Source organism: Ahaetulla prasina, chromosome 7 (genome assembly GCF_028640845.1).
Source record: "Ahaetulla prasina isolate Xishuangbanna chromosome 7, ASM2864084v1, whole genome shotgun sequence".
Classification (NCBI taxonomy): Eukaryota; Metazoa; Chordata; class Lepidosauria; order Squamata; family Colubridae; genus Ahaetulla; species Ahaetulla prasina.
This window is the reverse complement of record NC_080545.1, coordinates 56,236,840-56,253,886: the sequence shown is the minus strand read 5'-3', so window position 1 is coordinate 56,253,886 and position 17,047 is coordinate 56,236,840. Positions and strand designations below refer to the sequence as shown.

At 32.9% G+C, this 17,047-nt stretch overlaps 1 protein-coding gene across 2 annotated transcripts in view; it reads right to left on the bottom strand.

Annotated features, from left to right (window-relative positions):
- Nucleotides 1-17,047, bottom strand: part of LRRIQ1 (leucine rich repeats and IQ motif containing 1) — a 114,770-nt gene that overhangs the window by 54,716 nt on the left and 43,007 nt on the right. For both annotated transcript variants that reach the window (XM_058191446.1, XM_058191445.1), the window contains exons 13-16: nt 15,888-15,961; nt 14,442-14,535; nt 9,954-10,124; nt 6,528-6,980 (exon numbers count right to left, since the gene is read on the bottom strand). In XM_058191446.1, coding sequence (XP_058047429.1) covers nt 6,528-6,980; nt 9,954-10,124; nt 14,442-14,535; nt 15,888-15,961 — 792 coding nt within the window. The remainder of the gene's footprint in view (nt 1-6,527; nt 6,981-9,953; nt 10,125-14,441; nt 14,536-15,887; nt 15,962-17,047) is intronic.

The following is a 17,047-nucleotide window of genomic DNA, read 5'->3' as shown; positions in this document are numbered from 1 at the left end:
TAGGCTGTGACAATAATTGTACTGTATACTGCTGGTTTTTTTTTAGTGTGGGATACTATTTATGGACCAAATAAAGAAGATGAGATCTAACAAATATAAACATGCCTTTACTGGAAACCAAGGACAAGTTGATCCCTGGCAAAAAGTCCAATTTAGTCTTTTCCCCATGTATACTTTGTTGTGAAAAAATCGTCCCTATCATGAGAGAGAAGACTATTGAATGCAAGGAAGCTTTAATATTAATACTAGACAACACAGTATCAACAGTAGAAACCTTCAAATTTCTAGGTTCTACCATATTGCAAGAATGGACAGCTAACATCAAAAACGTCATCAAAAAAGGACAAGAAAGAATGTTCTTTCTGCACCAACTCAGAAAGCTCAAACTGCCCAAAGAGCTGCCAATCCAGTTCTACAGAGGAATTATTGAGTCTGTCATCTGCACCTCTATAACTGTCTGGTTTGGTTCTGCAACCCAACAAGACAGACACAGACTTCAGAGGATAATTAGAACTGCAGAAAAAACAATTGCTACCAACTTGCCTTCCATTGAGGACCTGTATACTGCACGAATCAAAAAGAGGGCTGTGAAAATATTTACAGATCCCTCACAACCTGGATATAAACTGTTTCAACTCCTACCCTCAAAATGACGCTATAGAGCACTGCACACCAGAATAACTAGCCACAAGAACACTTTTTTCCCGAATGCCATCACTCTGCTAAACAAATAATTCCCTCAATACTGTCAAACTATTTACTAAATCTGCACTACTATTAATCTTCTCATCATTCCCATCACCCATCTCCTTCCACTTATAACTGTAACTTTGTTGTTATATCCTTACGATTTATACTGTAATTGATTGTTTCCTGGTTGCTTAATTGTAACCTATGACTATCATTAAGTGTATTATTAAGTGTTAAATTTTTACTCTATGACTATCATTAAGTGTTGTAAGCGTTGCACCTTGATGAACCTATCTTTTTTTTATGTACACTGAGAGCATATGCACCAAGACAAATTTCTTGTGTGTCCAATCACACTTGGCCAATAAAAAATTCTATTCTGTTCTGTTCTGTTCTGTTCTGCTCTGCTCTGCTCTGTTCTGTTCTATTCTATATTAGAGAATTATTTCATACAGAATCGAAGAAAGAAGTAGGGAGAATAAAGAAGACTGATGAGACTATTTTCCAGGCATTTTATAATAATGCTATATTGCTTGATGCCAAATAATGCTGATATTGGAGGTTAATGCATGTTACACAAGCAAACTAATTGTTAATTAGAAATAAATTGGTTTTGCAAATTTTAAATTCATACATGCTAAATGTATTTTAAGGAGATAGCGTAACTACTTTTATTATATATTTATTTTATAATAATCTTACTGATGCTAAGAGTAAGTTTGGCAGTTCCTGATCTTCTTGCTGAAAAGTTTGGAAGAGCAATCCAAAACAGAGTGAGGAAAAGATACATACTATCTTCATATCTGTTAAATTTAACAGCAAATATGAAATGTCAGAATTGGAAGATAGGACACTTAGAATCAGAATTCAAATCAGAACCAGAAATCATTACTATTTGAAAAATCATTTCTGATTTTAACTGCATTAGATCTGGTAGTTTATGTTAATTATTTTAGATAACAGTATTTTTAAATAATGACTTTACATTATAAAGTAAAAACGAAAAATATGGACTGAAAATATTAAAAGCAAGGTAATGGCAACTAGCATGTTTAATGATCTCACAGCGGACATCAAAGTAATGGAGGTTAGTTTTACATTACTTGGCTCAAGAACAAATAAAAATGGAAGTATATCAGTGAGGTAATCAGGAAAACAATTATATGGAGAAGAACAAATGTAGATAATTTCTATAAAGCTAACAATCAGACTATTCAAAGCACTATTTTTTTCCAGTGGAAATGTCCAGGTGTGAAAGAATCAGAGAGGTAAGACAGATGAATCTGAATTATGGATGTGGAGGCGGTTGTTATGGATACTATGAATTGCAAGAAGAATTAATCAATTGATCTTGAAAGACCATCTGCTCCCTTGAGGCAGCAAGGAAAAATTCATCTGATGTAAATGAATGACAAGACTAGAAATACTATTCTAGTAGAAAAGAAGTGATGATATCAAATAGGATGGATGGGTGGGATGAAGAAAATATTGTAAAATCTGTGGAAGAATTACAATTATTATTTGGGAAAGATTCAATGCAGCCGCTAGGAATCAACCTGAGTTGATGGGACATTTTTGCAGCTTGTTCAGTCATAGAAATCCAGAAAAAATGAATACATAGGATGATTTGTTTTTAACACTAGTATCAGAAAAAAGTACATTTCTCTCACTATTGGCTTAAAGCTCATATCTGTTCCAAATGCAGAAGCTTTTGCATATACTTTTGCATCACTCAGTAAATAGCATTTGTAATAACTCGCTGCCTCAATATCAATAAGAAGATGTATAGAATGTACTCACTGAAGCTGAAAAATCCTGAAAAGGCCAATCTTTACATTTCACAGTTCACAGCAGCATAAAATGCAACAAGGTATTCAAATGCAACTCAGGGTCTCTGATCTGATTATTTTCTTCTGTGCCTCCAAGTCAATATTAACTAGATCCTGTAATTTACACGATAACATTTTTTGGAAATGGTTTCCTCTTGCCATCCTCCTAGGGATGGGAGAAATAACAAACTCACCTATCTGACTTTTGTATCTAAGATAGGACTAAAACTTATGCCTTCTATTCTGATGCTTTAATTACTACACCAAAGGTTTTCTTTGTTCAGCAGTAAACTATAAGGCAAGAATTGTTTTATTTGTCATCTCTGTGACCTTATCTCAAGTTATTGTGTTCTCTTTGCTGACGATGTCAAACTACTTAACACCACCAACAATACTTCTACCCTTCAAAAAGACCTTGACTTTGTATCCGATTGGTCTAAAACTTGGCAACTCCAAATCTCAACCAGCAAATGCTCAGTCTTACATATTGGGAAAAAGAACCCTAACACTAAGTACAAGCTTGATGGACATTACCTTACAGATGACCCCCATCCTGTTAAAGACCTTGGAGTTTTCATATCAAATGATCTAAGTGCCAAAGCCCACTGCAACTACATAGCAAAAAAGGCTCTAAGAGTTGTAAACCTAATTTTATGCAGCTTCTTTTCCAAAAACTCTACACTACTAACCAGAGCATACAAAACATTTGCTAGACCTATTCTTGAATACAGCTCACCTGTCTGGAACCCATACCACATATCTGACATTAATACAATTGAACGCGTCCAGAAATATTTTACAAGAAGAGTTCTCTGCTCCTCTGAAAACAACAAAATACCTTATACCACCAGACTTGAAATCCTGGTATTAGAAAACTTAGAGCTCCGCCAACTCCAACAAGACCTGTGTTTAACACACAGAATCATCTATTGCAATGTCCTTCCTGTTAAAGACTATTTCAGCTTCAATCGTAATAATACAAGAGCAAACAATAGATTCAAACTTAATGTTAACCGCTTCAATCTTGATTGCAGAAAATATGACTTCTGTAACAGAGTTGTTAACGCTTCGAACGCACTACCTGACTCTGTGGTCTCTTCTCAAAATCCCAAAAACTTCAACCAAAAACTCTCTACTATTGACCTTACCCCATTCCTAAGAGGACTATAAGGGGCATGCATAAGAGCACAAAAGTGCCTACCATTCCTGTCCTATTGTTCCCTTTCATTAAATCAAATTAATATAGTTGTTGCATACTTTTGCTTATATATATGTTTATATGATGTATTGTTGTTTTATGTCAATGTTTGCGTATACTGTTGTGACAAAAAAAAAAAAGAAGGTAAATGAAAGCAGTTCATAAGGTTTAAAGGTTAGGACACCTCTGACTGCAGATCTATGCCCTATTCATTCCAGATGACTTGAGTGGCCAACTAGAAAATATTTTCAAGAATTCCTGTTAAGAATGTACCAGAATATTTTGTATGTTACTTATAAAGTAGAATCCAGGGGTGATCTACAGGGGTATATAAGCTTAGAGACAGTAAAATACTGCTTTTTCACTGATCAGGAGGATTTGTTTGACCTGAATTAAATAAGAGTTTGTTTCCTTTATGGCTGATAACAGATTGCATTTTAAAATTTAAACATCTTCCTTGGTTTTTAGCTCTGGAGTGTTTTCGCTATTGGCGAAATAGGTTTATGTATTGGGGGGGAAAAGTAGACTAGTATGTATTTTTCTCAAAATTAGTTCATTCTATTTTGGTAGAACTGCTTTGTATGCAATGTTCATTCATAAGAACTAACAGAAAGCCTTAGATGTTATCACCATCAGATTAGTTTCTAATGTGCAGTCAGGTTCAAATATTTAATTATGGAAATCTTACATTTCATGAGCACTTGTGAAATATTGAATTCAAGTATGAAAAAGTTACATTATCTGATTGGAAGTCATGCCTGAAACATGCCTGAACAACTAAGTAAGTGAGCTCCAAATCTTGGCTAAGTGTATCCATTTCTTCCTCTCCTCATTTGAAAAGATTTATTCATCTACAGAATGTTCAATTAAAATAAATAAATAAAGATGTGAAAGATTATTGGTGGTGTTTCATGCATGCTGTCTCCCATTAAAACCTTGGCCTTCCTAGATGGATGACAAAAAATTTCATTTGAAAATTTCGGAGTGTTGCTGTTAATCAGTATAGATCAGGGGTCTCCAACCCTGGCAACTTTAAGACTTGTAGACTTCAACTCCCAGCTTTGCTGGCTGAGGGAATCTGGGAATTGAAGTCCACAAGTCTTAAAGTTCCCAAGGTTGGAGACCCTTGGTATAGGTAATATTGACATAAGTGGACTTAAATTCAGATTTAACATAAAGCAATTTACATACATCAGTAATAATAAATTGGACCCTTTTCTTAATAAATCTTGAGAAATTGTCACATAATTTAAAAGGTGTTGTCAAAATATATCCAAAACATTTTACAATTGCTGTATAATTTTTCTGTCATGAACTACCACACAGAGCAAGAAAACATACAAAAATGTATTAATAATAATTTTTCCACAACTATCAGATTATAGATTGTAGCCTTGCCAGTCCATCCCACACTATTCTGAAACGTCTAAATCAATACCTATGAATTATCTTTGTCAGAAGTGTTATTTCACCAATCAACCAGCTTAATTTCTGTAGTTTTATATCACTAGCAACCTTAGGAAGATAACAGATACAATGAAACCATACAGCTCACCATTTTGATATAGGCGTTACCAGGAATGCAACAAGGAGGGCAGTCATAGAGACAGAGAAAGCCCTTCAGGCTGAGGAGTAGAAGAATGACTAATAGTAGCATGCAACAGTTCTCATATTATGTTACTTAAATCTTCTCCAAAAAAGTGCTTTATGAAAATTGGTAAGATTCATGATAGCTCACCTAAGAAGGATATGTATATATTTGCGAAAATGTTTTAAATAAAATACCAAATAAACAAGAGGCTATACACTACAGAGAAATACTGAGAAACAGAAAATAAAGAGAAAATACTGAGAAAAACTTTTGGTTTTTTTGCCATTCTTGTAGCCAACGGTATAGAAGACAGTACTTTAAAATTGGTAAATTCATTATCTGACAGTTATATGAAAATAGGTCCCTGAATCGATTATAAATCTACTGTCCTATAATATAGTATACTTTGGAGGTTGGCAGTTGGAATTTGTTGTGCAGGTAAAATTCCTGAATATTGCTCAGTTTCATTAATTAATTATATTTATTTCATATTTCACCTCTTTAGAAAATGTCTCAACAATTCAAAATAATATTTCAGTCACTTATAAAGTTAATTTCATTCAGATGTCAAATTTATAAGAATCTAGGGCAAAATTAATTAGAAAGCAGTTGATTAGAGATTATTCTGTTTGTTAGAATACTTTGGGACAAAAGGAAGTAGTACTGAGAAACAGAAGAAAAAACAGAGAAACATGATCTTAGAGACTCTCTAGGTTTTTGTGTATGCATGTATAAACTTCTCTTCCATTGTCCAAAAAAACTAAGTGGTTATGCTAGGAATAGCCTTTGGAACAGCCTATACATCAAGGTTTCTCAACCTTGGTAAATTTAAGACATGTGGACTTCAACTCCCAGAATTCCCCAGCCTGCTATACATCAAGAGATTCGGCTTCCTAAATGTTTCAAGGACAGGTGATTTGTTTATGCTAATAAGTTTTACGAAGTAATGATTTGCAATGCACTGCATAGCCTAATGTTTATATATTCTTAGTACAATTAATATAATTATGTTTATACAGAATAGAGAAAGAGTAGAAAGAGTAGAAATGGTAGTTAGTTTTTTCTTGCTGATGGTGTGCTGTTCAAATGTTTCTATTATTACTGATGTGCTGTCAAAGTAGGTGTACAGTATATGTACTTAGTGATGACACTGTCTACTTTAAGATTACACACAGATACAGTTATATTTCCATAAAAAAGTTTGACCCTTTGATCTTACTTTTGTGAATTGTCAAAATGTTGAAGGTAATTTCCTCTTTCAATGGTTGTAATTTGCCTGTTGAATTTGTTTCTTTTAGGACTGATTAATGCGTTGCTTTCCTCACTGTCATTTGTAGAATATTGAGTATTTTTTTGTCTGTATACTTGATTTTCATCTGTTTCTGGAACTGTCATGAAGGAGTTAATAGGCTCAGCGTGAGTATGGCCAGAAGTAATCCATCTTTCAGACATATTCAACAAGTCCTGATTATTTTCTTTTACACCCAAGGTAAAGAAGCTATTTTTCTCTATGAAGTCTTGAGTCAAACGATCTGCCTCGTTTTTTGGTTCTTCTGTCTTTGTAATGTTTAGAACTCCATACTCATGTGCATAGCGATGTTCAATACTAAGTTTCATCAGCTTTTTAAAATACCAACACTGGAGCTGTACAGAGTCTTCAGAAAATTTATCTCTGGAAAAAGAATAATTAAAATATATCTGTTATTATTTATTTCAGGCATATTGCTCTCCCAAAATGGTTTATAAGATTAATAACATGAAATTGCATTACCTATATATTAGCTAACAGTTTTTTAAAATATATCTTAAAATAATAATAATAATAAAAAATCAATATATCTTAAAATACAACCTTGGTGAAATATATATCACCTTAGAATGCCTTACTGAGAAAGTCTTATATCCTGGACAAGTGGGTGGGCCAGCAAGTAAGCCTTTGACAATATCTAGAAAAGAACTTTCTTTTGTGATCAATCTGTTAAAAGTGGCATTGTAACTCTTCACTGAAAACTCTGCCAACTTTGAGGTATCTATGGGATATCACAACACATATAGGAAAATTGAGATGCTGCTATTGATGTCGGACATTCTTTTTCTTATACCCCTCCTAGGTGCCACTGATGTCCAGTCAAAATTAATGTGATCTGATATAAAATTCAGCACTAAATATTATTTAATTTTTAATTAGAACATTAAATATTATATTGTATAATATTTAAAAGTTACATATTTATTTTTATGTGAATTAGACAATTGTTTTATTTCAGACAAATCAACATATCTTCATTTAGCAGGAAAGCATGAACAACTTAAATACTATTTATTATATTATGTTCTCCAATTTAAGAGAGGACAAATGATTGTCTTCTGAGCAGAATGCTTTGCAGAGAAGAAAATTTTGTTGAAAGAGAGAGAGACGTACACACAGAGGGAGCATATGTGTATTACATCTCTACCAAGAATAAAAGCCATCACAAATAAACAATACAGTAAATATTATGTAATTCTATATAACTGGATGTATCTGCTAATATTCTCATTGCTCCTTCTTTCTTGTAAAAAGCCTTTAAACTTCATAAATGGTTTTAATGTTTATATTTCTTCAGTTTCAATTCCTTTTATAAGCTTTTTATGTCATTTTCACCTGTTTAAACTGTGACTTTTTAAAAGGGTTTCAGCTTCCATTAGGCTCTTTTATTTCCAATCCTCTGTACAAGGCCTGTTGAAAGCCAAAACACTGAAACAGAAGTATATTTTTGCATAGCTGTTTTCAAGTAGGTGTCGGAAGATTAACTGAGAGACCTTTATTAGATCTGAATAATTTTAAAAAGCATATAATTGTTAAACAAGAGCAAGCTCATGATTTCAGAGCAAGCTGTGAAATCAGGATGGAACATCCAAATGTTATAAAATGTTATAAAAAAAACGACTTAGTAAACATGGCTATGATTATATGTGCCAGCTTACTTACTTCAGGTTGTATCTACAGGATCTCATTTATTTAATGAAATGTGAAACAGCCAAAATGTTTGTGAGGTTTCATATTGTTCTTTAGGAATATAATATTAAGGCTATAATCTTATGGCTTCTTTTTAGGGGAAAAAAACCCATTGCGCCCTATGGAAGGTAATTATTAATATTGTTGTTGCATAATCAGCGAGATGTTTATACTGGATTTAACATTTTATCCACATACTGAATCTTTTCCAAAGACCTGGGATAGGCAGATGTTGTTGTTTAGTGGTGTAAATGTAAATGTATTGTCACAGCTGTTTCAGGTAAAGCTCCTTTTGCAACTGATGTGGTGATTTTGTCAATGCCGATGGTGTTCAGTACTGCTCCAGATATTGTGTGATTGTATCCAAGGAATTTATTACTATCAGTATTATTATTGCTTTCTTTTTCCATAGTCATTCTACTTCTATTTCCAGGTCTTTGTCTTTCTTATCAATAATAGTTAAGTCTGGGATATCATGTGTCAGGAGCTTGTCTGTTTGAATTAAGTTAATACTTACCCTGTTTTCCCCAAAATAAGACATCCCCTGATTTCCACAGTTTTGGCCACTATTGTATTTACAACAATGATTTGCATTTAACACACATATTCTACTTAAAAACTCAGATTATTAACATAGATAGCTTCTTATTACCAAATCTACTACTGTCAGCTCTTCAAGATAGAGCAGAATAGGAAACCAATGCTAAGTAAGTCAGTACTATTTTCATTGTAAGCTTTAGTAATGGAATAAGTTTGTCCCCCTCCATTTATCTTTTTGTTTGAGATGCTTATTCATATTACATTCTTTCCAGAGGCTCAGGCTCCCTTTATATGACTGTTGTCTTGCTAGCAGCTCTTCCTCCTGACCCTCACAACCATTGCTTCTGCCATCTGCTACTATGGGTATTCTTATGCAGAATGATGATATTACAAGATGACTGAGATGTTTTAAGTAAGTACTTTATGGGTTGTTTTATGGATTTTTCAACAATTATTCCATTTCTTTTTCCATTCAGCTTGTACATTTGCCCATGTGTGCTCTATATAGACACAGTACAGTTACACTTACATAATTGAACACATAGGTATTTCATACCTACAGTATAATATGCAACATACAGCAGTTGCACATATTTCAATATTCTTGAAATGTAATATATCATACTATTTTGCATCATTTCATATATTATTTTTGTCCTATACACAGATTTAGCACAAATTAAGCTCCTTAAGTAGGGTTACTAGATCCAAAAAATCCAGATGACTACCAGATACTAGCATAAAATTACAACCAATCTATTTTCTAATATCTAGGAGTCTTCTGGATTTGCACAAGCTTTCATTAGGAATCTTTAATTCAGTACTTGTGTAATTAATTCTAATGGATTAGTGCACATAAAACAGTAGAAATGAAGAAAGATTACTTCATGTAATCTTATTTCATGTAAGCATGTGAAGGGGTATTTCATCTGATCAGATTTCTAAAAGGTGTCAGAAGCCATTAATAATCAATGACAATGTAAAATAGATTTCCATCACTTTTCTACCATATTGTTATTCCAATGTATATATTGTTAAATCAATAATAAGCATCAAGGAACAAAAAAATTGAAAATTAATTTCTTGAAATTAATTGTAAATACTTACACTCTAGTTGTAGCTTTTTTGTGGAGTGATACAATTTCTTGAATCTGAGCTTGACAAAATGCTGCAAATGTTTCTGACTTCGAGGTTTTTTCACAAACCTTTTCTGCACCACAACTTACATTTTCATCATTAAGCATTTTCAAATTGGGCAAATTTTTGAGTAAGGAGCATCTTTAAAATGACATAGAAACCATAACTTTAGCATAAGTTAGCTTTAGGAAGCTTGTTACACAGAAAATCCATGACTGCAACCTCAAAACACAAAGGCAGCAATGTCTTAACCATAAAGAATTTGGCATTTCAAGAGGAAAAGCACAGTGGGGTTAAATACTGCTTGCTTCTCCAGCTGAAACTGTCACCTTGATGTTAGAGCTAGTCCAATTATTAAATAAACCCTTGTTTATTTATAAGATTTTTGTATATCAGGTAACTGAAGAGATGTTGCACAGAAGAAAGATACAATATGTTCTCTATCATCTCACATTGCAGGAAATGGGATAATGTCTGAAGTTAAAGGAAAACAGTTGAAGATTTTCCTCATAGCAAAAACAGTTTAATAATGGAACTAATTAACTAAGGAGTTGGTGGACTCCCCTTCATGGATATGTTCAAACAGATGTTTGTTAGATATTTGCTGAGGATATAATATTTTACATAGGGTTCCTACAGATGATACAAAGTGAGTTGTATTTGATGGTCTATAGAACTATTTCCAATGATGATTCTGTAAGAATTAAGTAAAAACAATCTTTCTCACAGCGTCAATAGCAAAATGCCATCCAGAAAAAGGAAATGGAAAAAAACTGGAATTCAGTCCAATATATTTCATGAAAAGGACTTATAGGTTTTGGAATATTTCCTTGAACTAAACCCTTTTTACCTCCAGGCTAGCTTGAATAGACCCTTATGCCAAATTTTACAATCAATTATCAAAGAAAATTTAGATAAAATCTGGCCAAGAATTCCAGATACTTGAATAGAAAAACAAAGAAATATAAAGTTAACATGATGGATTCAAATTTTGGCTGACTCATATACCTTTTTTCCATATATATCATTAGAATCATAATTCCAATTTATATCAGAACAAAAAAAAATCTAAAATCTGCATTTCCTTTTCACAAGTGCATACATGTCAGATTGTAATGTTAAATGAATAACTGTGAATATGCTATCTGGAGATATTGGAGACAATGTTGAATAATGAGATATTCAAAAAGTGCCATATCAAGTTGATTAATGTTGGCAACCATGGTTTCTTAGAGCCATGGGATCTTAGATCTAGTTTTTCCAGCTGGGTTTCTACTAGTGAGGGCTGAATCAATATTTCATTTAGTGAAAACTTCCTGGTGAATATTCTGTCACTTAAGAGGTTCTATTAATCATTGCTGCAATGAAACATATTCCCCCTAGGAATGCTCAAACAGATCTTAGGGTTTAATTTCCAAAAAGTGATTTCTCAGTACTTCAGCTTCTTCAGTGTTATCACTGGCTGGACATGAAAGTAAGAAACCAATTGGGAACTTTTATAAGTAATTCCTTTGTTGGTATCAGGGGGTTATGTAAAGTTCATTCAAACATATTGCTTGCAGTTATTGTCAATGCTGACTTCAACAAATCCATACTTTATAGTATCCCATTAGATAAATTAATCTTTCTCTGATCATGAAAGCTCAAATGGCCAAGCAGTGTAGGAGGATCTTGATGTCTCTGGAATTTCAAGAGTTATTTTAAACTGAACTTAGGTGGAATAGCAATTATACACCAATTAAGAATACATCAAATTAAGAACAATGCACCAATTTAAAAAAATCCCTCTATTTCTCTTTTGTTACTTGCAAGAAATTAGCAGTATTTAATGCAGAAGGATTTTTGATCCCATTGTTTAAAGGCTTTCAAGCTTTATTTAATATTTTCTAACTTTGTAATCAATAATGAAATTCCTAAGCACATATGCACAGCTAAAATGACTAGGTTTAGAAAAATAGCTTTAGAAAAAGAGAAAACTATGTTAGCCAAGCTCAATGGGGAAAAGAGATAATGGAAAAATAATCCAAAAAGTTTGGAAGCATAAGTATAAACAACTGTAAAGCTAAATGAGGAAAATGGCAGAAGACCAATCCAGCTGCCAAAAAAAAAATAAAAAATCAGAACTTTAAATTATTTGAGAAATGAAAATGAAAATAAACAGGAACTGAATACCAGGGCAAATTATTAAGAATAGATTCTATCTATGATTACTAATGCTTCCATTTAAATACAATTTGTAGGGTACTTAAGGCTGCTAATCATCTGACAATTTATGTTTCAATCTTACTGGTTAATACGGAACTAGATAGAGTCAGTACAAAAGAAGGTACTGTTGTAGCAAAACAGAAATGGAAGTTCTAAGCCTTTAAAAACTCAAAATGAGTTTATTTCTACTTCCAACTTTCTACCTTCTACAATTAGCAAAGTATCTTCCCCCGCCTCCCCCACCCCCAAAAAAAACACAAAGGAAGAAAATAAATATGAGATGTTGAAAAAGACAAAAGTATGATTATTCCAATCCAAGATTATGTTTAGCAGCTATCAGATTAGACTGCGCTAAAGTAAATTTAAATATAGGAGTGTGAAACAGGAACTGAATACAGGGCAAATTATTAAGAATAGATTCTATCTATGATTACTAATGCTTCCATTTAAATACAATTTGTAGAGTATTTAAGGCTGCTAATCATCTTTAGACTGAGCTAAAGTAAATTTAAATATAGGAGCGAGAAACTATTACGAGTGTATTAATAAAACTTAGGTGCATATTAAGTTTAACTGAAAAGAAAATTAACACCCAACTATGAATAAATCATTGAATAGAATATGGAAAATATGATTAAAATGGGATAATTTTAAAAGCTTAGGAAACAAAACAAAATAAATATATAGAAATCCAAAAGAAATTAATTTTTTTAATACATGTGTAATACAATTTGAACATAATTTATTTAAAATATCTTCCTAATCAAAGCACAGATGAAACATAAGTTGTTCCAACTTTCTTATTAACAGAAAAGAATAAAGTATAATTAGTATGGAAACAAAACAAGTATGAATTCTGATGATAATAAGCAGATGTAGTTTCTAAAGAGGGAAATGTAAATAATTCCATGTAATCTACCATTAAGTATTTAATATAGTTAGCTAAAGGGGACACGGTGGCTCAGGGGCTAGGACGCTGAGCTTGTCAATCGAAAGGTCGGCAGCTCAGCGGTTCGAATCCCTAGTGCTGCCGTGTAATGGGGTGAGCTCCTGTTACTTGTCCCAGCTTCTGCCAACCTAGCAGTTTCGAAAGCACCTAAAAATGCAAGTAGAAAAAATAGGGACCCCCTTGGTGGGAAGGTAACAGCGTTCTGTGCGCCTTTGGCATTGAGTCATGCTGGCCACATGACCACGGAGATGTCTTCGGACAGCGGTGGCTCTTCGGCTTTGAAACGGAGATGAGCACCGCCCTCTAGAGTCGGCAACGACTAGCACGTATGTGCGAGGGGAACCTTTACCTTTACCTTATAGTTAGCCGACAAACAAAACAAATGTAAAACAAAGCCCTTGCCTTTTCTGACATTTGCACATGGTAATTCTAAACTATCTCCAGTAATTGTAAATTATAGTTATAAGAGTAATGTGAATTAATCTGCTCTCATTAATACTTCAGAACTATTTTATGCTGCCAGTGATACAGTGCTGAGACAGGATGAACTCATTCCCACTGAAATCAATAAGAAAAAAAGATCACTAAATACTGCTGATTTGTCATTAAGAAATGCTCGTTTCAGTTAAAAGTTAGTGCAACTGATATTTCTTCCATCCTAGCTTGGTTTGTGATAATTACTGTAACTAATCATAACTGGTAACAGATTCTTATATTTTTACCTTAAATTCATTTTTTACCCTAAACCACTCCAGAAAAAGGCTACATGAAATCATCATGCTTTTACTCTTATGTTCTTCTCACCATTTCCCTTTTATTTAAACTGTTTTGTGGAATCTTAAAAGTTTCAGGAGAATTTGATGGGATTTTATGAATGACTAAAGATGAAAAAAAAAATTTATTCAAACACAGTAAGGGGCATCCAGAGCAATTTTTCTAAGGTATTGGGGGAAAAGGCATTCACCTGTGAAAAAGAATAATGGCTGCCATTTTGGAAATCAAGTTTCCAAGAATTATATCTTTTAACCAACAGGTACAGGTTTTAGGACTTGAAAAAGTTTGAAAACTCTGATCAAACCCACTCCTATAAAACATTCAACAAATGAAAATATTGGGGAAGATGAAAAGATTTTCTCAATGTTTATCCTATAATGTAATCCATTATTGGAATATTAATATAAATGAACTAAAACCAATATTGTTCTATTAATGTATCAATAATATTATTATTAAATGTTATATAACAAAGCTATCCACATGTTTATATATATATATTTCATATCCAGTTTCTCTTATCTATTTACCTCCAGCTGTCTTCTTGAAGAAGAGGATTTCCAAGTAGGGATAGTTCCCTAAGGTTACCACAGCCGTCAAAGCATTGAATGAGAGTCTTCAGGTCTGATTTGTTAAGGACAAAACAAATATCAATAATTATAAATATATTAACAGGGACCACAGCAAATAACTATCAAATACTGTATGTCTAGGAATACTCTTTTAAGTGTCTTTAAAGGATAATGAAATGAAATCCCTAAATTTTAATTTAGTGTACTGTTCTCCATTATAATAACACTGCAATCATTGGAACCATTTTGGTCATCATTCAAAATGCAATAAACGACATTGGAGGGTTCTAGATCCTAATTTGGGTATATTTTCTGTTTCAAATTTAACATTCCACTATATAGTCTCCTTTTAAAAATCTGTTGGAATCCTAATTGTGCATAAATGCTTCGGATACACCATTTATTTTTGAAATACTGAATATTGCCCCTTCAGACTCTTTCCTCAACTGACACATGTTGTTCATCAAGTTTGAAATTTATATAACCAAAAAAACATTAATCTACACCAGAAAGGATAATTAAACTTAGAAATACAAGGAATGTCTTCTAAGCTGAACAATAACATATATTTTAAGATGATTATGGGGTAAAGAATGAGTTGTGGAATAATCAGAATACTTTCTTCCACTTTTAAAATATTCTTAAACAATATTAAATTTTACTTATATAAATTATAATTCACAATATACAAGGACTATTAGTAAATATAGAGTTAAAAAGGATTAAAACCTTGGCTCAAATCCTCTTAACTATAAATATTAGACGTTATAAAATACAGGTAGTCCTTGACTTAAAACCACAACTGGACCCAGACTTTTGGCTGTCATTGTGGTCATAACTTAAGGCACTCACATGACCAGCCCTGACTTTTCCCATTTTTTTATTATTTTTATGGTGGTGGTTATGAAATCATGAGGCTGTAAGTCATTAAACAAATCCATTCTCTTGAATGGGTGTCTTTTGTCAGAACCATAAAAAAATCACAAATCATGATCACATGACTGCAGAATGCTGCAGCTGGTCATAAATCAAGCCAGTTGTCAGTTGCTCAAGAAGTGGTAATGTGGGTACACCACAATGTTTTACGATGGCTGGAAGTGCTATAAGGCCATAAAGCACTCTTTCCAAGGCCTTAACTTCAAATGACCGTTAAACAATTAGTCATAAGTTAAGGACTGCCAGTAAAGTAAACTTCCGCCATGGTTGAAGTTAACAGGAATGCTCAATGTTAAAAAATAAACAACACATGAATCTGGCTCCAAAACTGAACTTTATATATAACGGAAAGAGAAAAATAAGCTTTTAGCCTTTTTTGATATGTATGTTAGTAATCAAACTCACATATGGTTTATAATGTGGCATTGGAAACTGGAAATATTTTTCCCATTTATCTTGTAAACTTACCTAGTAAGCAGTTGTTGCTTATATTTAGTTTTTCCAATGACACATACGAACAAAGAGATACAAGTTGTGTCAAACTGGAAGAAAAAGAAGAAATCAACCAAGAGTTTTATAGACATTTGTGCTAAAGCTATCCTCTAGGTGTTAGCATATAACAGGCCAAATGTAGCTAGAAGTCATCATCTGTTACCAACTTATACATTGCTTATTAATTGCCTTAAATTGTGGATATGTCCTTTAATTGGCAAGGTAACATTTTTCAAGGTGCCAGCAATTGCATAAGAGCTGCAGCTTTCAAAGTAAGAAATGAATGATTTTCTTAGAGATGAATAAAAATGCTCCATAGATTAGAGGAAAAAGTTCTTAACTAGAAAAAAAATAATGCCAATGATTGCAACAGAATTATTTTACTTGAATAATTAGAGTTACTTTGAATGGCAAAATTCTTGACAAAGAAGCCTGCTTAGGTTTCTACATAGCGTCTTTCCTGATGTTGCCTTTTTAAAAATTTCACTAGGCAAAAAATAGAAATAGAATAGAGCTGGAAGAGACCTTGAAGGTCTTCTAGTCCAGCCCCCTGCTCAAGCAGGAGAATCCTCTACCATTTCAGACAAGTGATTGTCCAGTCAATATAATAAGAATGTTCAGATCTCTCTCTCCCTGCCCCTCCACACACACACACACACATGTGTGTGTGTGTGTGTATATATACATACACACACACACACACACACACAGCGAGAGAGAAATAGATAGACAGACAGTTAAAGGGATAGGGATAGATGTGGATCAGTAGTTTCCAATTATATATATAAAAAGTATACTGCAATAATGTACTTTTTCTTCAGGGGAATTTTTTAAACAATATAACATCCCAGCCCCTTGTGTATTCTTAGTTTAAAAGATGAAATGATTCATCTTTCCACCATCAAATATTATTGATTGGTTTCCTGATACTAAATGAGTAAATGGCTTGCCTGACATACTAGTATTTTTTAGGAAGACTCACGAAGTTTAACTGATTCTTATGAAATAAAACTTCAGTAGACACTAATTTGATTAAATCTACTGTCTGTCTGACAAATTCCATTTGCCATTTGCCTATTACTGGTAGTAGTTCTTCAAAAAAATTTAAATAAGCAAGTTCAAAACTAATAGTGTAC